Raw genomic sequence first — 24,811 nt, 5'->3', positions numbered from 1 at the left:
GCGTATATAAGATACAAAATGTGATCTCACGTGTGTCTTAGGATAAATTTATTTCTATGGCCCTAAGGTACTTCCATACCAAAGGGGACCTTTGCATCATGACTTGAAGTCAAAAGTCACTTAACCTCCCTACTATACGCACAAGCTTCCACTTTTAAGAGGACGAGTGACAGACACAGGCTCAGTAACAGAAAGCACGGTTATTTTCAGCCGCGTAATTTAGTTTTATTTAAAAACGAAATATTTTGTAACATTACACATGTGACATGTTTTAAGGACCCTTTTGATAACTTTAATGCATCCTTACTGAAAAAAAAATTGACTAACCAACACATTTTTGAACGGCAGTGTACATTCAGTTGGTCATTATTGCAATATAAACACTATCAGACTAATCAACAAGTATCTCTTCATTTACCAGTCGAAGACGAAGCAACTTTCTGCTCTTATGTTTACTCCGTGCACTGTCAAGGGCTTCATCATATCTGTCGTGTACCGGTCTTTGCAGCATTTATTTTACCGCACATAGCCTGCATCGCGCGCTGTTGGCATCGAGCCTGGAGAAATTTAGCCACACTTTTGATCGACTTTTCCACATCTTTATGGTATTGTGTGTGTGTGCTCGCGTCTCATATGAGTATGTGCGTGGAGAGTTTGTGTGTGCGCGCGCGCGTTTCATATGAGTATGTGCATGGACAGTTTGTTTGTGCGTGCACGCGTTTCATATGAGTATGTGCGCGGAGAGTTCCGCGTGTCTCGTGTGTGTGTAGCGACTTTAGGTGTGTTGTTGGAGCCAGTATCAATGCATATGTATTTCGGGCTGTCACCAGGTGGGGGCAGTATGTGCACAGAGTGTTTTTAAACCGGTGTTTTACACGTAGAGTTAGTTGGGCTTGGTGGGGGAACCAGTGGGTAAGCGTTTCATATTACTTTGAAGGTACCCCCGGGAGCCGCCATTGGCTAACAAGCCTTCACCTGCTGTTAGCATCCCATTGACTCCCATTCATTTTGGCGTCACTTTGACAGCGAATAACTTTACATCTGAGGCGTTTAAAGACTCCATTTGTCCATGGTTTATTTCTAAAGAAACACGACAATGTATAAAAGGCTCCATTACCTTGTATCTTACGTTATGCCCCCGTAGAAGCAGTTTTTGTAAAAGTAGGCTAACGATTGCGTCATAACCACGCGACTCTCTGGAAATTACCGTAGAGACAGGAAGAGAAGCTCGCATGCAATCGGGGGGACGTGGAGGCATAAAGTCCGATAAAGTCAAGGGAGAAGGCCATAGAGAGTCATGACGTTGCTCCTGCTCCTAGCTCATGGACAGATTCTACTCACGCTTTCCATCTCTGCAAGATTCGAAAGGGAATGGTTCAGATTTCGTTTGGCACAGCTACTAGAAAACTTACAACTGTCAGGCAGGCTGCTCACGTCACATCCACGTCGTCAAGCTCAGTTTGAGTCTGCGCAGTACGCTTGGCAATCAGGAAATGAGGGCTTCTAATGTGCTTCACTTCTCTCCGTTGAAACCTATGGGGTCACTGTGTCCAGTTTATATACTGTCTATGGGGGGAACGCATACAGTTTTTACCACACACAAAGTTGGATGTTTTAACGTCTCTCGAGTATGTTTAATGTTTGCATTTGATAAATAAAGAAACATAAAAGAAGAAATGGACTACAAGACGGTTGATGTGCGTAAAAAGTGCGTTGTTTAACCAAGCCGTCGGCAGCTATAGGAGCTGCTGTAACAAGTGTAGTTGTGCATTTCATATGTATTTGTTTTATTAAAAACTAATAAATTATAGTTTTTTATTTAAAATAAAATGAAAAGGAATTTACAAAGAAATGTTTACTGTTCCTGTTTTTTTATTGTGTGGAAAAATCCCACTTAAAAAAAACAGACCGCCATTACATTTTTCCTCTCGCGCACCCCCTGGTGGTAGCTCGCGTACCCCTGGGGGTGCGCGTACCACACTTTGGGAATCCCTGATATAGGCTATAGGCCAGGGCCCGTATTCATAAAGAATCTTAATGCAAAGAGTAGCTCCTAGTGACAAAATTCTAAGAAAATTCTTAGAAATGTGGGCGTTTACTCTTAAATTTAAAGAAAAAATCCTAGTAAAGAAAAAAGTAATTCAGAAAGCATCTTAACCCTTAAAAGAGGTCTTAAGGTCAAAATTGTTAGGAGCACGGACGAGGACTTTTAAGAGGCTTAAGAGTTTCTTTAGCAGAGGAGAAAATGGCAGAAAGACGAAGAAGGAGAAGAAATGTGTTGCAGACAATGGATGACAGTGAGTTAATAAGACGCTTTAAATTAGATCATGCAGGGATCATGTTTGTGACAGATCTTTTTAGAGACACGCTAATATCTCCAACACAGCGCAGAAATGCCATAGCGCCCGAAATGAAAGTAATCACTACATTACGATATTTGGCAACTGGGAAAATTCCATGTTTGATACATTAAAACCAACATTCAAACCACCATTTAAATAGACATGCCAACAATCAGTGTAATTAGAAAGAGTGGAACAATTTTTATCATTCTAAGCCAAGCAAATACCTTATAGGAAATCAACAGCATGGTTAATAAAATAAGGATTTATATAATGTGTGTGTGTGAGAACGGTCAAATAGGAAAAATTACGCATGTAATTTCAAAGTGAAGGCTTAGAATAGACCCTATACTTAAAATCACTTTTTTCCCCTTCTTGGACAACCAACCAATCACAGTCTTCAAAAGATTGTGTCATACATAGCAACGGGGTCAACCCCGCCTTCTTACTAAGATAAAAGTTTTTGTCTTTTCCTTACTCAGAGTTGCTCTCAGATCAGTCCCGAATTGCTCTTAAGCTAAGACTCCTATGTAAAAGTTTTTAAGCTTAATTAAGAGTTTTCTGAGAGGATTCTTAGAATCTTTATGAATACGGGCCCAGGGCTATTCAATTGGCGGCCCGCCAATCATCTCCATGCGGCCCGACGGCACCAACCTCCCTCCTCCTCTTTTCGCTCCGATCGACCTGAGAAACGTTTTACGTGTGAATATTTCAGCAGTTATTATATGTGTCCCGAATTTATGTCGACTGAACCAGCGATAGGCTACCAATCATTCGTGAATGAATCATTCTTTTGGTTTGATTCTTTCTAAACGCGCTTGCATAACGGTCTAAAACTATTCGGATTCATTCGGACCGCTCCGTCACTGAATCATCTGAAGCGGTTTCTCGTTCAGTACAGTAACAACAAATAGCGATGTTTTCAGTTGTTTCACTAGTTGTTTAAACACGGCCCAGCGCGGAGTTGCGTTTACTCCCGGTCCCGGACACACAGTTCGACAGAAACCTCTCTATTACAAACCACAAATCACTCGATGATTTAATTCGTATTAAATCGGATGAAACAGCCTCAACATTCCCAACAAGACTGATGAGGAAAGCAGGAGAAACATTGTGGCATGAACGAAATTAGAAGACTTTAAATCCCCTAATCACCCTTACAAACATTTACCACATTTACTGTAGTAATATACCATGGTTGGGCAGAAATGTGCAATATTTATATTGAATACTATGTAGTAATAAATAAATATAGTAAATATATACTATAATATTATATAGTATAATAGTAAATATAGTGATTTATATTGCATTAGATTTATTAGGTGGGTTGAGGAATATATATTTAATGCTTGTTATGAAATTATGTCAGTTTCTTTGTAAAGGTGCGTATAGTTTTTAACTTGTGTTTAGGCATTTTTTATACAGTGGGAGCCTGTGGTTAACAAGTCTCACTGTCAGAATATTTTCATTTAAGCATAACAATTATAAATAAAATAATTATTATTTCTCACCAACAGCTATAAGTTTGTATAAATAATTTATTTGTTCCAAGGAAAATAGTTGTACACAGCTGTAAATTATCAAGTTTTTATTTATTATGGTTTTATATATTTGCATACTGTTGGGTACCACATTTCCAAATACCACACTTCTTTAGGGTTACTTTAGCTTATTTATTGAAACTGTTATGTTTCAATAAATAAGATAAACCCCCAAACCAACCCACCGGCCCACCTCAACTTTTCGATTTGATAATGCGGCCCTCGAATGAAACTAATTGAATAGCCCTGCTATAGGCTTTTATATTCACTGCCATTACAAAGTTTGGGTTGTTAAGATTTTAAATGTTCTTGAAAGAATTATGCTCACTAAGGCTGTATTTTTTGATTAAAACAAACAAACAAACAAACAAAAAACAGTAATATTGTGAAATATTATTACAATTTAAAATAACTGTTTATTTATATAAATATATTTAAAAATGTAATTTATTCCTGTGATTGCAAAGCTGAATGTATAGCCATTACCCCAGATTTGGAAGTCAAGATTTTTTTTATTATTATTATCAATAATAAGATATGATAAATCTTTCGTAACATTATAAATCTCTTTACTGCCACTTTTGATCAATTTAATGAGTCCTTGTTGAATAAAGTAACAAGGAATAATGTAATTTCAGTGCTTTATGATCTAAACAGCATTAAGTGATAGACACAGTATCGTTTATATACGGTCTATGTATAGTATATGTGTCTTTTATTTTGAAGTGTTTTATTTTGTAGTTTCTTGTGTTTCCTGTGTGTTTCCTGTTTCCTCCCTGAATTGTACACAGGCATTTCTTGTTTATTCTTTTTTTATAATAATTAAATTAGGTTCATATCAAAATTAAATTCATACCTTATGCTTATTTGACTGCATCTTATAACTGCAAGCAGAAGATCCTTCATCCCTGCTATCACTCAATGTGAGATTAAGTCATTAAGTTTGACAAATGTCAATCAGTCCACTTGACTGAATATCATGAGACCATTCTATACTGCAAAAAGAGAATCTACAAAAAGGCAGGTTTTCCTGTGTAAATAGTGTATTTTAGACTTATGGAAGAAGTTGTTTTGGGTCTTTAGATACTAATTGCCGTAACATCTGGCATTTAATTTAGGCCAATCTATGTGACTCAATGATTTCTGACTGAAGACTGTGTTTGTAGAGACTCCATGGAAACATATCTATTAAAAGAAATCTTGTACAAAACGTTCCCTAAAAGGGTTGACAGTGTCTCTCAGGCTTCATTCCTCTGACCGTAAATGTACTCCCACCTGGTTCTGGCAGAACATGAAAATATCTCAACCACACTGTACCACAAATGAGAAGCGCTGACATAAAACATTGATATGCCTTTTATATAACCGTTTCATATTATGGAACTGAAGGGTCCACGTATAGTTCCCAGTGTAAAGTGCAGAGACTATAAGGAAGCCATTTGTAGGGTGATATATATACCTGAAATCACTGCACTGCTGTTTTAGTGGCCTAACCAGTCAAGCAATGGGTAGAGTTTGCTTGACAAGTTGGCATTTGTTGCCTATGTCTGCATAAAACAAAGTCAACTCTTTCTTCAATGTGCATACAATTATGAACTTACAATGAAAGAGATGCTGTTTAATATTTGAGCTTAAGGGTTAGTTCGCCCAAAAAGTTAAATTCTGTCACTAATTATCACTCTCACATTGTTCCAAACCCATAAAGCTTTTATTAATCTTTGGAACACAAGTGAAGATATTTTTAATGAAATCTGAGATCAAGGAAGTTCCTCAAGGAAATACGATTGAGCTTCTGTTTACCATATTTGAGTGATCTGTATGTTCGCTAACAAATATTTTTTATGGGAATAAAAGCCTGAATTAAATCTCTTCATCATATGAAGTGATTGTGTCTCTCTGCTCGATGCATTTGGATTTATTTTGTGGGTGAATACTTTCAATGGTGGGACTGAAATCTCTCAGATTTATTTAAAAAATGTCTTGTGTTTCAAAGATGAATGGAAGTATTATGGGTTTAGAACAACATGAAAGTAATTAATGACAGAATTTTCATCTTTGGTAGAACTACCCCTTTAAAATCTGAAAATTCTTTCAAAAATGCAGGTATTTTGGGATTAGGGTAATCTAATCTCTTTTTTTATCTTTTCTTTATCATATATAGCCAGGCAGACATAATCTACATTCACAGAACAGAAGCAACAGCACAGACACTCCTCCAGTGATTCAATGGTCAATGAATGTGTGAATGCCCCTTGACTGTCCAGGTGAATGGATCTCTGATCCCTTCCTGAAAGAACATGGAAAATCACTCCACCTCAGACATATGTGGGTGTCAGACAAAATTCCAAAGTCTCATCACAATGCCAGGTCTGGCTTGAAGCTAATGCTGACCACACACTTCAGTCCTGGAGATTCTGCCTGCATGTTCATTGAAAAGCATGGCCTGCCCTTATCTTAAATAATTCCAATACATGGAAATTTGAAGAACAAATAGGGAATATTTGATTCTTGGTATCTTATTATTGCTGTGCATCTCATATCTAATAACTGTTTCCAAATAAATTATATTTGTGATAAATTCTTGCCTTTCTTTTTTGTCTTGTAAAGCCCAGCCATCAGCATAATGGCTAGCCCACGTTACATCTTATTCTGAATCACCATCTCAGACAAGAAAAGGTCATCTGTCATACTGTTCAAAAGTTTGGGGTTGGTAAGATTTATTAATCAGGAATATTGTGAATATATTATTGCAATAAAAAAAATGCATGCAGTTTTAGCATAATGAAACTGAAGGCTGACAAAAGGGACGATAGCACTGGTACAAAAGGGGTGAACTCTGGGTGTGTGGGAGGAGATAATTCATCATGGAACTGAGAGTTCTTGTGTTTGTGCATTTCATTGACCATTACGTACATCATACTTAAGTACTTATACTTCTGTTGCCAACAGAATATGAAAATTGTGGAGACTGAGGCTATGTTAAGCAATTTTCAAATGACTTGGCAAATTCTTGTTGCTATCTGTAATATGTCATCTGTATATAATTTGGGAATGCTTTAACTGAGAAATTAATTAAACAAACAGTTAATAACTCTCATAGCAGAAATAATGGTCAACAAGGGATGATCTATCTCACATTTGACTAAGACTGATTACTGCAGAACACTGCAAAACTACAATCAATTACAATCATATTCATGAATTTCCTCTCAGGCAATGTAAAAGAGTAATTTGAGGGCAAGATAAGCATGTAGCCCATCTGGGAGTTTTTGGAGAATGTCAGGTCATTTATCAGCAAGGTGGTCTGGGATATATCTGTGCCTGCGCACTTACATCACTGTTAAGGCCCTTTCACACCAAGAACAATGACTATAAAGTTAACCATAACGATAACTACATTAGAGTCCACACCTACGAACGATAACGCTGTGTTTATCATTAGCACGCGCTAAGTTGTGTCGTCTGCCGCTTTAAAAGTACGAGCTCTTTGAATGGAGCAGAGCGGAATCTGATTGGCTGTCAACGTTTTTATCATTCATCAGCTGGAAAAATATAATTCTGAAAGTGATTCCAACGATATCCTTTCTCTGTGCCGCTAGTTGTGTTGTGGACCCTGCAATTCATTTATATCCAGAACGATTTAAAGAACTACCATTATTGTCATAGTTATCCCCCTTGATTTGAACGGGCTTTTAGAAATGTAACCATGTCAAATTAAGCAGGTAGACTCTAGATATGTGATATCATATCTCTCATAGGCCTATTATTGGAACATTCAAATAACTATAACTACTTAGGAGGTATAAACAATGTTTAACGCAACTTTAAATGTATGATAACTGTTTAAGAACAAATGCAACTAGAAAGTTAGTCAATACGAATTTTCAATGTTGGCAGTGCCAAATTGAAATGAAAAACTCAGTTTTCCAAAAGTCAGTTTTTTAAATTTAAATTTTATAAGGTTTGATGAAAGATATATATGTATATAAAAAATGTATTGTGGTTGATGGTAACACTTTAGTTTAGGGTCCAATTCTCACTATTAACAAGTTACTTATTAGCATGAATATTACCAGGATATTGGTATATTAGTACTTATAAAGCACATATTAATGCCTTATTCTACATGACCATAGTCATGGACCATAGTTAGGAGTTTATAGGCAAAAGTCGTAGTTAATAGTAAGTTAATAAGAATTGGACCCTAAGCTAAAGTGTGACCTTATTCATTTAACTATATTGACACTCCCAGTTTTCAAAGTGCTTTATCTATTTTACAGTGCTATGCATAAGTTTAGACACCCATGCTAAAGTTGACTAAAAAGACGAATAAAAAATCATCTTTTGGAAATTGAACTTAATGCATTAATTAAAAAAATTAGGGAAAATCCAACCTTTAAGGACACCAATTTTCTTTGTGAATGAACTAGATGTACCGCAGGGCGGTACAAAATATGACCGCCGCTCAGGCCTGCACTGGCTTTCCACAAAAATAAATGACGTGGAGCAATTGGCTGTATTGCGTGTTTATGTATATACCTAAAAAAAGTAGTAGTACATGTATGTGCATGTCTGTGTGTATGTGTGTGTGTTTGTGTATGTGTGTGTCTGTGTGTGTGTGTGTCTGTGCGTGTATGTGTGCCTGCGTACATGTGTGCCTGCGTACATGTGTGTGCGCGTGTGTGTTTGTGTGTGTGTCTGTGCATGTGGATTTGTATGTATGTGTATGGGTGTGTGTCTGTGCGTGTGGATGTCAGTGTGTGTGCATGCTTGCGTTTGTTTGTATTCCTGCATGTGTGTGTGTGACAGTATCATCCTAAACCAGCAACCCTTCGCTCAACACCACCATCTACAGGCCGATGAGTGTACAGTCACTAAATGTGCACATAAATGAATTTATTTTATACCCCCCCATGGATGAAATTCTACGAAACTTAGCAGAGGATACCCCCAGAGGATGTCAAGTTAATCATACACATGAAATATGGTGCAGTTCTGAACATCTCAACTGAAGATAGGGGCGATTAAAGTAGAATAATATTGCATTTTAACTTTTTTATGGGAGTGGCGTAAATCACAAATGAGTGATTATGGGCTAGGTTGATGTGGGCCCTTAAGACCAACATACCATAAAAAATTTGTCATCCTCGGTGCCACGGTTCAGGTAGTTATGTAGGAAATGTACTGGCCCCCGGGGATCAAACGAAATTTTTCCGTAAAAGTCTAGTGGGGCTACATGCCCACCAAATTTCATGTTCCCCGGTGCTTCGGTGTCCCTGGTATTGTTGACGGAAAATTCAGTAGATGACGAAAAAAAAAAAAATCCCTATATGACCGCTTTCGCTAGCTACGCTAGCGGCGGTCATAATAATGTATCGTAAATAAATAAATGTTCTTCCTTAAAATACAGGGTGCGTAAGTTTGGACACCCCTATGTTAAATTCCCATAGAGGCAGGCAGATTTTTATTTTTAAAGGCCAGTTACTTCATGGATCCAGGATACTATGCATCCTGATAAAGTTCCCTTGGCCTTTGGAATTAAAATAGCCCCACATCATCACATAGCCTTCACCATACCTAGAGATTGGCATGGTTTTATTTCAGTTCGCCTAATAGCTGGTTTGATTTGCATTGAGAGATGATCTTATGGAAAGTACTCCATGCCAATCTCTAGGTATGGTGAAGGCTATGTGATGATGTGGGGCTATTTTAATTCCAAAGGCCAAGGGAACTTTATCAGGATGCATAGTATCCTGGATCCATGAAGTAACTGGCCTTTAAAAATAAAATTCTGCCTGCCTCTATGGGAATTTAACATAGGGGTGTCCAAACTTATGCACCCTGTATTTTAAGAAAGAACATTTATTTATTTACGATACATTATTCAATCACAAAGAAAATTGGTGTCCTTAAAGGTTGGATTTTTCCTATTTTTTTTAATTAAGGCATTAAGTTCAATTTCCAAAAGATGATTTTTTATTCCTCTTTTTAGTCAACTTTAGCATGGGTGTCTAAACTTATGCATAGCACTGTAGATCCTATATTTTTGTTTTAGATCCACAATTGTGACAGGGTTAAAGTTTGAACTTTATGAGTTGAACATTAAGTCTATTGTAACATCTAAACACGGAATGGAAGGCAAATTGCTTAGTGAACAAAATATTGTGTTGCACTTGACAAAATAGAGGGCTTGTAAACCTTTGGAGAATGTTGGGCGGCCCTGTCAGTGAAGTCCTGTTTTGCGTCAGTTTTGAGGGGAAAAGTTCAGCAAAGTGCTACAGAGTACACACCAATCACACTGACTTTATATTAAACTAACTCTACACAGATCCGCTCTCTTATGCAACTATATACTAGAGCAAGGCTTTCTCAAGGACGTTTTGTTTAAATTGTGAATCCTCTGTTGATTCTTTATCATATACATTAAAAAATGCAGTGGAAAAAAACAGCTGGAGGCAAAAACTTGTAGAGGTCTTGATGAGCTCACCTGTCTGTCGTTGAGTCACTGCTTGTTATGTCAATTCACTTCTGAATCATGAGGTTTTTGAACTTGTCAAATGATCACCGTGCCTTTGCTCCATGCCTGTGGTGTTTCTGTGAGTGCTTGTTTGCTTCTGATTCAGACGGTCCCTTACAACACTGCTTCACTGTAACTGGATATGGGGTGTGAGACAGTTTCGTACAGAGAAGACCTTGTGAGTGTACACCATACACTCAACAAAAAAATGGTGTAGAAACTGTTTTCACTCAGAATTTGCTAGTAAATTTTACAAAGAAGTAACGCATTTAATTAAACATGAAGTTTTGAAATGGAAAGACTGAAATTGTATTTTCTCGTAAAAACTTATACTAAAAATATGTATACAGGGTTTTGAAAGGGTATTTGCACCTTTTTTGGGGGAGAACTGACAAGTGCAACATTGTACACATTGTAGGAAACCTGAGTAAAGACACAATTTATTTTATTTTTTGAGTTAATATAAAAATTACAGACTCATGTCACCACTTCATAAGTTCTTGGTTGTTTTGAAATTCACTTTAAACACAGCATTGCCTCTAGATGCTTTCAATATATGTGGTTTAAGTCCTGCTTGTTCTCATATTTGACTATACCTCAATTTCTAACAATTTCTTGAAGGGAACAATCACAGGTACATAGGTAATTGGTGATTTGTTCTATTAAATAAATGAAAGGATTTTTTTTTTCAGGTTCCTAGTCTATTATTAAATTATATTACGTGGAATGCTTGAAATATTAAAATATGGAATGCCGTGGAATGCTTGATTCTGATTCGTCAATTGGAATATACTGTATGCCATTACACTGTATACAGTAGGAGAAAAATATAGTGAAAATGTTCTTATTTTACATTATTTTCTAATTTAATATAGTTTTTTTATTACAATATATATATGCTTATAATTTTAATGAAAAGTTGTAAATGTTGAAAAATGTATGCGAGTTTATCTTGGTACTTGGTTTGTCCTCTTTTCCTTTTAGGACAGCAGCACTCAAGCTTTCATGGGCTGATTATAATGATTATTACTAAAAGTCCTTCTGATGTGTTTCACAGATGTGAAAAGGAAAGAGTTGGATGACAAAACTGAACAAACTTGCATCAGTAGACCGCTGACATAGTTGGCAATGAGAGTTTTACAGTGAGTCGCATGCCTGGACATGGACACCACTGGACTTCAGTTCCTGTAAATGAACGTTTCTAGTAAATAATTTTTTTTTAGCCAGCTGCTATTTCCCTTTCTACTCAGTGACTTCCAGAATCACCTAAGCCAGACAAAACATTGCACCAGCAATATCACATATTTTCCACCCAAGGCATGATGGGTAAGCTGTATGCCCAGAATGGTTCTGCTCTCTTTTCTCTTTATTCACCATGGAGGATCAATCTTAAGCTAAGCAAATAACAAAACATAAGGGAAAAGATAGCACATTTGTTACATGTGTAGCCTATATATAGATAGATAGATAGATAGATAGATAGATAGATAGATAGATAGATAGATAGATAGATAGATAGATAGATAGATAGATAGATAGATAGATAGATAGATAGATAGATAGATAGATAGATAGATAGATAGATAGATAGATAGATAGATAGATAGATAGATAGATAGATAGATAGATAGATAGATAGATAGATAGATAGATAGATAGATAGATAGATAATGTGACCCTGTGTGGAAAGCCTATTTATTCAGCTTTATTATTATAAATCTCAATTAAAAAACAACAACCCATGTGACTAGTTTTGTGGTCCAGGGTCACAGATAGGCCTACATTAAATTATTATTATTTTTTAAATATAGGCTAGGCTACATTTACAAAGATATAATAGATAATCTCAAATATATAGAATGTTAATGTAACTTGTTGACCTCTGAATAATTATGAACTCTAGATGACAGTTACCTGCCGGTTTATGACTTCGCAGGTGATGCTTGTGTCGTGCCAGATTTCCCGACATTGACGCAAGCACAGACTGTAGAGGGTGAGAGATCCCTCCCCTCAAGCCCCCAAACACACACCCACTCTCTCTCTCTCTCTCTCTCTCTCTCTCTCTCTCTCTCTCTCTCTCTCTCTCTCTCTCTCTCCGCACTGTGCTGGATAAAATCCCCCTTTAAAAGCGCACTCGTCCCACATCAGCTGGACGGCGGAGGTTCAGCACAGTCTGGGAAGGCAGTTGGAAACAAGCGCGCGCAAAGACATTCAACCTCCGCAAACCTTTCCGTGCCTCCCTCTTCAGTGCGCAACAGAAAATACTGCACATTGACACACACTCACACACAGCCAAACTGTTATCCGTAACGGGTGAAAATGGCCCGTATCTCGGTAAAGAAGCTCCTGCTCCTGCTGTGCATCGGGGGATCTGTCCACTGTATGCCACAATCAGCAGTGAAAAGTAAAAGACAAACGCAGCAACAAATCCGTCTGGACCCGGTCTACGAGGAAGCCAGGAGTTTAGCCATCCATGAAAGTAAGTTCGTCAGCTTATTTCTTTGATTTTGAATTGAGAAAAAAAAAACATCTTCAAAAATATAGACAATCTAACAAACTTTTCAGGGCATTTAAATTAGACGACTGTACAGTGTAAAAGTTGACTACATAGGTGTTTTATATGTAGGAATATATATGCTAATTTTGTCTTTTTAACTTTAGGTGGCTGCAACGACAACGGTCGATTTTATAGGATGAACGATGAGTGGGAGCGCCCGTACATGGACAGCACTCTCACCTGCACATGTCAGGGGCCGTCAGGGGTCAAGTGTAAATCCAAACCAGCAGGTGAATGGTTTTATTATTCAGACTCTTTTATTCTGAGCTATGATATATTAAGGTTCTTTTTTCCCCTATGCTTTTTTTTTGTGTGTGTGTGTGTGTGAGTGCGCAATAATGCGCAATTACGCACGTATGGGAGTTCTGAACGAGTTGTTTGGTTATTTTCTGTGTTTAACATGAATCTAAATTTGTAGTATGATGTAAATCAAGCGATGTATCGTTTATATGCTCATTTTTGGCACCTGTAGCCGAGGAGATCTGCTATGACAAATTCAATGCACGCTCCTACCGAGTCGGAGAGACCTACGAGCGACCGAAGGATAGCATGATTTGGGACTGCACCTGCATTGGGTCCGGCAAAGGCAAAATTAGCTGCACCATCGCAAGTAAGTCCAAGACAAAAAAAAAGTATAAATTGTAAATTAAAAATGCTCACATTAACTACTTTGCAGTATGTGTACTTACAGTGCAGTTACCTAAGAAAGTACTGGGTAACTACATGGGTTAAGGTTTAGTACCTAGTTATTACCCACTACTTGGGGAACAAGGCTGTAAAATAAAGTCTTTTTTCTCATGACTAAACTAATCAGGTTTTTTTTTGTGTGTACAGATCGCTGCCATGAAGGAGGTAATTCATACAGAATCGGGGACACCTGGACACGACCCCACGACACTGGAGACTACATGCTTGAATGTGTGTGTCTTGGCAACGGAAAGGGAGAGTGGACCTGTAAACCAGTCGGTGAGACAGTGTTTACCTGTACATTTGTCTTTGCAAACAGTTTGCAGACTAATAGTGATTCCTGTAATTCTGGATAAATATCCCAAAAAAGGGATTAAGGCATAACAATTTTTAAAATCATTTTAAAAATGTAATTTAGTTTCATTTTTTTTTTATTTAATTATTTAAGGTTGTGTATATGACCTGTGGATTTAATTATTATTTGTTTGTTAGTTGGTTTGTTTATTTGTTGCTTGATTGATTATGTATACAGAGTACAGATAAAACTGCATGTGACTCTTTTTGTAAATTTGACATGCTAGCATGCCACACCCGAGTGGTAAGAACAAGATGCTAAATTCACTGTATCTTCACAGCGGAGCGTTGCTATGATGACTCACAAGGATCTTCATATGTGGTTGGTCAGACATGGCAAAAACCCTATCAAGGCTGGATGATAGTGGACTGCACATGTTTGGGGGAGGGCAACGGGCGCATAACCTGCACCTCCAGAAGTAAGTCTGTCATCAACTTCAGTAAAAAAAAAAAAAAACATTTGTGACGGACTTTCTAAAAACACCTCTTTGTTGTGTTTGTTGCTCAGTTGATGCCTACTCGTTTCCAAGGTCCTGTTTTTTTCTCATAAGCACACAATTTTCCCATGTGTCCTTTCATGACTTTGTAGTTATTTACATGACACACCCTTATTACATAATTACCAATGAGCTCTGCAAGCTTCCTGTAGCTGGATGGGCTTATGCACTTGGAAAATTACAGCATGCACTTTGAAGTTGAAGTCTTGCAGTGAAAGAAAAGTAGTTTGGGTGAAGAAACACTATTAAGATCTTGGCTTCCTTCACCTGTTCTGCTTGGAAAGTGTCGGAAAACACTTCATCATGGGTCATAAATTAAGACAACCTACTGAAGTGTGATGGTGTGGAAGTGTTTCCTAAACAAGCTTGATCCAAGCATGAACATCAGAAGAGAAGGGGTGGGATGAATGGATGTGAGGGATGTTTTCATTGTTATATGCCACTTATTACCTTGACTACATGTTTGGCATTGTTTCATTGTCTTTTCCAGACCGCTGTAATGACCAGGACACCAGAACCTCATACCGTATTGGTGAGACCTGGACCAAAACTGACTCCAATGGAAACATTTTGCAGTGTCTTTGCACAGGCAACGGTCGTGGAGAATGGAAGTGTGACAGACATGCTTCTTCCCATACAACCGCTGACATTGGTAAGTGTACAGCATTTGCTGTTTGATAGTACTAATTAATGGATGGAAAAGACTTAGAAGTGTAATTGCATTATTTCATTACAATTCTCCCCGCTTTTGTGAATCAATGTTCACATGATGACAATTAAAGGTGCAACATTTGTTAAGCTGCACATGATGACAATTAAAGGTGCAACATTTGTTAAGCTGTAGATCAAATTTTCATTAAGTGATATGTAGCATAAGTGTGTAGCAAACCAATTGTTCATTACATAAATCAAAGCAACCTCTTGGAATTTCTGTTGAAACAAATCTGGGACCAAATGGGAATTCCGAGGATTGAAGCATAGCATGAAACCAGAGCTAGATCTTAAAGCACAAAGTTCCCAAATTCCCCAAATTAGGCCATTATGACTACAAATTAGGATAAATGCCTCTATACAGCATCAAAACGAAATATTTCAGGGTGTTTAAACTTCTAGAGTTCCTAACATGATTTCCATGAATAGGATACAAGCATCAGAACATTATTCCAATGCAATACAAATTGAGATCTGATAAAGATGACACAATATCCAGTAGGACTCTAAGAAGAACCAAAAAGATCTGTAGGAATTTTTGTAGGATCATAGAACCATACTTCCCCCCCAAAAAAAAAAAATAGAATTTTAATTCCCAAAAGGCATTTTTTTTTTGGTCATAAGCTTCAACAAATGGTCTCTGTCGTCTTTGTGACTAGGTTCTGGGTCTTCCGTGGCTCATAGAGTTACAGAAGTGATGAACCAAGTCAACGTCCTGCCTGAACTTCTCGAGGAGGAGGGTAGCTGTAAAACCGATTCAGGTGTGTCCTATTCCAGTGGCATGAGCTGGATCAGAACTCAGGGCAGCAAGGAAATGCTGTGCACTTGTGTTGGAGGAGGAATCAGCTGCGAGGAGCAAGGTGACGTTTAAATCCAGGGATCCGGGGATATTTTGTACACGATCCAGTATGTTATCCAGGTCTTAGAATCTTTACGTGCATGTTTACTTTACGACCTTGTTGAGAGACTTGGAGGTCATGGGGCCAATGTTGGTTCAAGTCCTTTTTCACCCATTTCTTTTTTCTATGAATAAAATGGCAAAAACGTTTACTTTTGTGTATTTGGCATGCAAGTTTTACCAGTTTGTACATTCCCTGGGAATTGAACCCGTGACCGTGGCATTGCTAGCGCTATGTTCCACTGTTTTGGCCAACCCATTGACCCTCATTCTGTACCCCTTGACACATACTGATTATCTCTCAAAAAGTTGGGGATTAATATATATATTTTTTTAAATATTGGCAGGACATGAACCCACATTTCTAATGATTGAAACACCCCTGGTGCCATTAATAATGCTGTCCTCTCTTTGATTTACGCAGATGGACAGTCCCAGGTTTATGGTGGCAACTCTGGTGGGCAGCCATGTGTGTTCCCCTTTGTTTTTAGTGGGAACACCCACTACTCCTGCATTTCTGAGGGCCGAGTTGATGGGCAGCTATGGTGCGGTACCACCTCTAACTACGACAGTGATGGCCTGTACTCATTCTGTACCGGAAAGAACCGTAAGTGCATCTCAGAGCCTCTTTCTCTATGTTCTCTGCAGAATAGACTGACTTAAACCAGCAGAAATGTCTATACTTGTCCATACTTAGTTCGGACCAGCCTAGCCACATTTCATGGTCTTTGTAGTAAAGCTGGTTGACCAAAGAGTTACAGATACAACATGGTGGCCTGGACTTTTCACTAGTAAAGTGAGCCGTACTGAACCGAGCCGTACCGTACCATGCAGTGGTAATGCGCCAAAGCGTGCCATTCCGAACCGAGCCGTACCGTACCATGCAGTGGAAAAGCGCCAAAAGTAATGGGTCAAGATTTCCCTCTTGGTTTGTCTGATTGTTCCTTTCTTTGGTCTTTCAGAGCTTGTGACGACCCGTGGTGGAAACTCTAATGGCGCTCTGTGCCAGTTCCCCTTCAAGTATAATGGACGCAACTACACCGACTGCACATCTGAAGGCCGTCGTGACGGGATGAAGTGGTGTGGTACTACTACTGACTATGATGGAGAGCGTAAATACGGATTCTGTCCCATGGCTGGTGAGAATGTTTGATTGATTTAAGATATGAAGTTATTGCCTCTAGAGGTAACAGAGGAAATATATAGTGGAAATATAATAATAGCTTAGAAATAAAATTTTACACTGAAACTTTACTGAACTTTAAGTATACTGCAAATACTGGAGGATTTGAGCACATAGCTGCATAAAGATCACATTTTTACAGTTTTCCATGTACTCAGTGTGCCATTAGGAGGATAACTGTGGGTTGTTATCTCTTTAATTTACTGGTTCTTTTTAATACATTCAGCTGAAGTCAGGTTTTATAGACAGTAATAGTTTTTTGGGCCTTAATTCGTCATTTATGTGCTTGGGCCATGACACTCAGTGGCCTGCAAATGAGTTCTCGAGCTGTATTTAAGAGCTATTAAGGCAGTTGGAGTTTTTAAGACCATGTAATGCAGAACTGATTTGTGGCTCCGCTGACTGGATCTATGGGGTCCGCCCCTGTCAGGGTTTTAAGCCTGGCTCCACTCCAGACCAGACATGGTTCCTGGCTTTGTTCCAGGGAGAATGAGATCAGAATGAACACCAAATACCACATGCATTCAGAATAGACATCCTTGTCGAAAGTATTTGTTTTTTTCAATGCAATCATAAATTCCCTTTCTTCGTTTTAATCCAGCTCATGAGGAAGTCTGCACTGTTAATGATGTCATGTACCGCGTGGGTGACGAGTGGGACAAGCGCCATGACACACTTGGTCACATGATGCGCTGCACGTGTCAGGGCAATGGACGCGGGGAGTGGAACTGCATTTCCTTCACTCAGCTCAAAGGTCATTAGATGTTCCCAAATACACTTATCTTACAAATATACTGGTCATTTTTTTAAGTAGTTCTGGACATGACATAAGACATCATGAAATACAATAAATGCAAACTATGTCATCATAAAGTTGTTCAAAAAATTCTTGCCTATTTCAGACCAGTGCGTTGTGAATGGACAGACATATGACGTGAACGAGACCTTCGAAAAGCGCCATGACCAGGGCTACATGATGAACTGCACATGCTTTGGACAAGGCCGTGGTCGCTGGAAATGCGATGCCATCGGTAAGCAGGCATTCGTTGCTATGTTCAGCCTTTTGTTCTCTTTCCTTTTTCTAACCTTTTTCTCAAAATGTAAGAACTTCCCTTCATACGTTCAAAGTATCTTACAACATGAATGGTCATGTTTCCTTCAATTCAAATCGAACAGACTCATTTTAAACAATAGTTTTTGTAAACTTGTCAGAGTTGTGATGAAAGAAAGACTATTTTCACTTTGTTTACACAAACCATTTTTTCTTTGCCTTTAGACCAGTGCCAAGAACCCGAGACCAAGGTGTTCTACCAGATTGGCCAGACTTGGAACAAGGTCATTCAAGGCATCCCGTATAGATGTTCCTGCTATGGTAACGGCATTGGAGAACTGGCCTGTGAGCCTCTACAGTCCACTGGTAAGAGATCACAACTGTGTTTATTGTTAATAAATCCTGATATGTGTGTGACAAGATTCATAAATCAGACCTGTGTGGTTGGCGCAAATGCATTTTGTGTAACATGTGTGAATTAAATTGAAAAGAAAGATGGATCGGAGATGTTGTTTCTTTTCTTCGTTGTAAGCCTGCCATTTTTTAGTGGCTTTCAAAAAGTGGTGGGGACAAAATCAACTTTTGCTAAAAGTAGTGGGGGCATGTCCCACCCGTCCCACTCGGGAATTACGCCTGTGCAACAGTCACTTTCCCGCAATTGCCCTCCTTTAACTTGACTAACACTTGATTATGCATGTTTGTTTTTCTTTTAAAAGCCTCAAATGGTCCCAGTAAAAGAGCTGTCACCCATCGTTTACCAACCAACAACCTCTTTGAAATTCAGCAGATGTAATCAACCTCCATCTAACCTCTCTACAGGGGAAACATTAACCATTTGAAGTTGGGCAGATAGGACAGAAAGGGCTTTTTATGTTTAGCAGAATATCTGGGCTTCTATTTTCAACCAAAAAAAAAGAGAGATAGATACATTTAAGTTACTAGAGCTTTCAACCTCCCAAAAGTACCATAAAAGTAGTCCATATTATTGGTGCACTACTGTATATTTCACATCTTCTGAAGACAAATGACAGCTTTGTGCCGAGTAAAATTTTAGTCGTTATTCATTGAAAATCATGCCTTTGAACGACGTTTGATTTTTATTTTAGTCTATGGTTATGGCAAACTTGTGCAAAATACCACAGGTGATTCTCAAACAGCATTTATAGCTTCCAATATCATGGTTTGATGTTCAGTTGTGATTGTTTGCAACCAAATGGCCTGTAGGAGTAGCAATAAGTAATGTAAGACAGGTTGTGGTTTGTTAGCAGTTGACGTTTTTTCAAGGAAAGTGTGAGCAGCATTTTTACGACCTTCACAGAACCAAAAAAGGACAGCTGCACTATGTACTCAGACCATCTGTAAATGACCATCTTAACACTGTGCTTTTGAAGGGCCACTGAATTTGTATCTGGGTGACCATATTCCCTTTTCAGTATAATTTTGGTTTTGACACCACAAAGACTGATGTAATTTCTCCTAGAGGTGAAGGGGACTTCAGAATTGTTCGAAATGACCTCACCGCATTGAATTGCATGCAGCTGTTAACCAAATTCTGTGAAGGCCTGGGCATAATAAAGGGTAAAGTGGTGCAGAATGTTATGGACAGGTGTGATTTTTAACACCGCACCCATGCAATCATCCTCTGAACTGTTTAACGCCCCACACTTGACAAACTGGGGTCATTTTGTTCCATTTTCAGACATCTGGCCAGACAAATGATTCCAAACGTTCTTATCCAAACTTCTTTTCAAATTCTTAATGTGAAACAGACTGTTTTCAAAGACTTCTTTGTTTTCCTTTCCTTCTCTGTGAATTAAATACAACTGCAGAGTAAATGGCCTTTATAATATGAAACTAGCTAATCAGTCAGTTAACAATCATTATTTGTTTATCCTCCTCCTCAAAAGCTCCTGTTCGGGTCATCATCACGGAAACTGGAAATCAGCCGAATTCCCATCCCATCCAATGGAACGCTCCCTCGTCTGCCCACATTACGCAATACATCCTCAAGTGGAGAGTCGTAAGTCTTTTTTTTGTTTTGTACTTTCGCATTGAGGATTCTCAGATCTGGATGTTTCAGGTTATATAGTTTTATGTCAGTAAAGAAGATTCCAACAGCATCGATTTTTATCCAGATTCCTGGAACGAGAGACATTTTGTCCCTTCAGAGAATGTTTGTGTACCTCCCTCGGCAAGGGATGATCGCTTATACTAAAAGTACAGGATGAGATTTCATCACACACAAACAAGCCACAGTCCTTGAACTAAAAAACACACATTTACTCTTCACTCTGACACAGCGAATCATGGACTTCAGTGGAAAGTTGCAAAATTGTTTATCTTTGTTCTTCTTAACTAAAAGAAAGAGGCTTTCTAGAATTTTTGCAATTTATCTAAAGTGGGACAATATTTTATTTTTGCAAGTACATTAAAAAACAATATATATTTTGGAATATATATTATTTATATTTTTCCTAATGTGTTTTTGTTTTGTTTTGTTTTTTTGCAAGATTTTTCAGAGCTGTTTCAAGGCGTATAAATAAAGCAGAATAATGCACCCTTTTCACATTTCTGGGGTTCTCAGAAGGTCAATTTAAACTTCTATAGCAGTGAATGGTAGACTAGGTAAAACATTTTTTATTTCCATTTGCTCAAATTGCAAAAGAAAAAAATCCACTACAGTGTTTCCACAAATTTCCAAAACAGGAAGAAATACAGAGATTGATAACAGCAGTCAGAAGAAAGAAAGATGTCAGATTTACCATCACTCCCTCAGCCGTTGAATTAGAAACACCCTCGCACAGTATTATCTTGTTTTTGTATAGCCTTGTAAATGTATAAATCTGTTATTTTTTTAACTAAATATTTCTTTCTAGATTTTTTCATTTTGTAACATTTTCCTTTCGCAGAAAAATACACAAAGACCCTGGAAGGAGGCAACCATTCCTGGTCACATCAACTCCTACACCATTTCAGGGCTTAAACCAGGTTTGACCTATGAGGGTCAGCTGATCAGCATTCTGCGCTATGGACCTAGAGAGGTCACTCGCTTTGACTTCACCACTACGTATGGCACTCGTATGTAGATTTTTAACTTTTTATCATCTTCAATTCTTTTTTTTTTCTTCAGAAACCTTGAAAAACTTCATGTAACATCATTCCCCATTTTTGCAGTTACCAAATTAGAGGGTGAGACCACCCAGCCCCAGCCGGAGGTGGACACCTCAGAGTCCGTTACCGAAATCACCTCCAGCAGCTTCGTCATCTCCTGGGTATCTGCATCCGACACAGTGTCTGGATTTAGAGTGGAATATGAACTGTCAGAGGATGGAGCACAGCCACGTGTGATTGGTGAGTAATAGTTGGAGACATGCCACTAGTCGAAAAACTGTATATTACTGGGAATTAAACAAACTGATTACACCCTTGATGAATATAATTCTCAGGTTTTCCAGTGACTTTGTAAAATTCAATTGACTTAATTAGTTAATTAATTACTCTTTTTTTTCCCCCATTACACAGACCTCCCAAGAACAACAACATCAGTGAACATCCAAGATCTTCTGCCTGGCCGTAGGTACAACGTCCAAGTTTTTGAAGTCAGTCCAGGAGGAGAAACAAATCGCATCCTGTCAACATCACAGACCACTGGTAAGATCACTGTGCACAGGGTTTCAAAATTAACTTTTTGAGACAATTTAAAATCCATGAATATGCATTCATTTAATTAAACTATTTTATTTAGCCTAGGTGTTTTTCACATTGCATTTGCAGAGCAAACAGCAAAGTTTATTTTCTGATTTGATTTTGTTGCTAAAATTTTGATGCTAAAAATGGGTTGCCACGTGAAGTTCTTGGTGAATAAATGAACCGTCTATTAACAGCACCTGACACTCCAACCAATCATGAGGTCTCAGATGTCCGGGATACGTCCATCATGATAAGATGGTCCAAACCCCAAGCACCTATAACTGGTGAGAACATTTGTGAATTAAGATATTAAGATATTTATTGTATTCTTAAGTTGCATTTTAGCATGTCTGCTGATAATGTACATGAATGTGGAATAGGCATCAACAATTTTTTCATGTAATGTGTGTGCGCAGGCTATCGTGTGGTGTACAGACCCTCAATCGAGGGCAGCAGTACTGAGCTCATCCTCCCTAAGACTCAAACAATGGTGAAACTGGGTGACCTTCGACCTGGCTTGTCATACAATGTCAGTATTTACTCAGTGGAAGACAACATGGAGAGTGTACCTTTGGTCCTACAGTTCAGCACCACTGGAGAGCAACAGCCTGGTAAGAGTTCAGAATATCCTTTTTTGGGATCCTCTTTAATTGCAAGATATAGTAGAAAGCGACAGAAAATTATTTGGAGATAGAGGACATGTCGAGACATGTTGCAGGCTGCACCTCAGTTTATTTTTGTTTTTATAGCTTTCTGCTGCCCCTCTTATTTTCAGTTAGTTCAACGTGTATTCTTACCTCTGATTGTGTCAAAATGTTTTACACCCACACACTCCTAGTATTTTATGTATGCATTTTAGTTCAAACAACTTTATTTGCTCAATTTCTCTAAGCTAGTGAAAGTGCTCAAGTTTCTCACTCACGTGTAAAGATGTCTGCCAGTTCTCTCTCTCCTCACGCTGAGAGCTGACTATAACAAATGCCTGAGCTGGGAGATTTAGTGCTTAGCCAAAACAACTTTATAAGCATGGACTGGGAAGTTTTGAGTGTCTTTCTGTTCTTGTCTTGCCAGTTGACGTCTTTTTTACCAAAAACACACTTCCTTAATGAGAGTCTTTTTTTCCTTGTGTGATCATCTTGTTTTTCTTTTGAAGCCAAATAGAGAACTCTTTTACTTTTTTTGAACTCCAAGAAAGCATCTGTTGATTACCTTGCTGAATAATCCAGCAAAAAACAGCATGAGGTCCAGGTTGGTTTATGCTGGTCTAGCTGGTCTAAGTATTAAGAAAAAACTAAAACTAAGTAAACTGTTATTTTTCAGTAGGGGATATAGACATTCCCGATGAAATAAATATTTATGGGTGCTTGTTAAACTAAATAAAGAAGTGTGAAGTCCGCACAATGAAAATTACTGCTCCAAAATAGTTTATTTTAGCAACGTTTCGACCCTCAGGCCTTCATCAGGCTCAATGTAAATGTAGTAATGAAGACAACTTTAAATAGACACAGGTGATCACCTTAATCAGGCACACCCAAGAAATCATGTGACAAATACAAGTCATGTATGTCATGTGACAAATACAGCTCATGTGACAAATCCAAGTTCAATCCAATCCTTGTTAAACTAATCATCACTATTTTTTTGCTTATAAGTATGGTTAGGATTTGAACAGACTCCTAATCCTAGCTTGCCCAAATTACTCGTGTTTACTGATCATTCATACCTTTCCTTTTAGCAGAGCACTGAAATATTGCCATTTTGCTTTCCACCTCATTAACAGAGGAGGTCCAAGCTCCCACAGACCTGCAGTTTTCTGAAGTTACCGATGTCAAGATCAGCATCATCTGGACTGGTCCTCCTAGTGAGGTCTCAGGATACCGCGTGACCTTTGCGCCTGTAAGCACAGACGGCCGAGCCCAGAGACCCCTTCTGCTTCCTGTGACGCGAAATGCTAACGCCGAGCTCACACACTTGCACCCTGGCACACTCTACCGCTTCCATATTTATGCAGTCAACGGAGGAGTGGAGAGCGAACCTTTGGTTGGGGAGAAATCTACGAGTAAGTGACATTCATACATTTGTCTTTGAGCTGTTCATGATCTAAAGTGCAACTAACAAAAGTTGCTAAATCTGTTTATAGTTATGAGTATGTCATACATACCATCTAAGTCATAGATTTCATTACATTGCCTATGTAAACATCAATTCAACATTCTCCTCCCTCAGAGCCTGATGTCCCTACCGACCTGCGCTTCACTGATATCACTGACGACAGCGCTCTGGTCATCTGGTCTGTCCCCAGAGCTCAGGTCACAGGTTATCGTCTATTCATCAGCATTGGCAACTCCAGCCCCAAACAGCTGAGGATCCCTGGCCACGAGTCTCAATACAAGCTCAGCGACCTTCAGCCTGATACAGAGTACAGAGTCACTCTGCACTCAGAGCAAGGGAACACGCTCAGCGAAGGAGTCACTGATGCCTTCAGAACTTGTGCGTAACCTTTTCTCCTGAGGTGAAACAATAGAGTAATAGTGCCCTCCAAGGAGTGTCCATTTTAATTATCCTCTCTTTTGCTTTTGTTCTCCAGCTCAGCCAACGGGTAGCGCTCCCCGATTCACCACTGATGTCACCGACACGGCCATCATTATTACCTGGACCCCTATACCACGATACAAATACAGGGTATAAACACTTTCTTATTTTCACATTAGCATTTTGTTGTGTATTTCCCTGTGATGTTTCAACTCTGACTTCCTGTCTTAAGATAGTCTTAATATGTG

The 24,811-nt window shown here is 38.5% G+C and overlaps 1 protein-coding gene across 2 annotated transcripts in view; it reads left to right on the top strand.

Moving 5' to 3' along the window:
- Positions 1-12,542: 12,542 nt before the first annotated feature.
- The window catches only part of fn1b (fibronectin 1b), a 22,897-nt gene continuing 10,628 nt past the window's right edge, over positions 12,543-24,811 (top strand). For both annotated transcript variants that reach the window (XM_081361727.1, XM_081361726.1), the window contains exons 1-21: positions 12,543-12,882; positions 13,065-13,190; positions 13,433-13,570; positions 13,795-13,926; positions 14,283-14,420; positions 14,989-15,150; positions 15,869-16,069; positions 16,532-16,714; positions 17,070-17,246; positions 17,892-18,044; positions 18,193-18,321; positions 18,567-18,707; positions 20,249-20,361; positions 21,251-21,419; positions 21,516-21,692; positions 21,864-21,992; positions 22,226-22,315; positions 22,448-22,642; positions 23,812-24,090; positions 24,258-24,521; positions 24,619-24,713. In XM_081361727.1, coding sequence (XP_081217853.1) covers positions 12,723-12,882; positions 13,065-13,190; positions 13,433-13,570; positions 13,795-13,926; positions 14,283-14,420; positions 14,989-15,150; positions 15,869-16,069; positions 16,532-16,714; positions 17,070-17,246; positions 17,892-18,044; positions 18,193-18,321; positions 18,567-18,707; positions 20,249-20,361; positions 21,251-21,419; positions 21,516-21,692; positions 21,864-21,992; positions 22,226-22,315; positions 22,448-22,642; positions 23,812-24,090; positions 24,258-24,521; positions 24,619-24,713 — 3,351 coding nt within the window. In that variant the 5' untranslated portion in view covers positions 12,543-12,722. The remainder of the gene's footprint in view (positions 12,883-13,064; positions 13,191-13,432; positions 13,571-13,794; positions 13,927-14,282; positions 14,421-14,988; positions 15,151-15,868; positions 16,070-16,531; positions 16,715-17,069; positions 17,247-17,891; positions 18,045-18,192; positions 18,322-18,566; positions 18,708-20,248; positions 20,362-21,250; positions 21,420-21,515; positions 21,693-21,863; positions 21,993-22,225; positions 22,316-22,447; positions 22,643-23,811; positions 24,091-24,257; positions 24,522-24,618; positions 24,714-24,811) is intronic.

This window comes from Scardinius erythrophthalmus, assembly GCF_964197995.2.
Source record: "Scardinius erythrophthalmus genome assembly, chromosome: 3".
Lineage (NCBI taxonomy): Eukaryota > Metazoa > Chordata > Actinopteri > Cypriniformes > Leuciscidae > Scardinius > Scardinius erythrophthalmus.
Note: the sequence above shows the minus strand (reverse complement) of the source record. Positions and strands in the feature narration are given on the sequence as shown.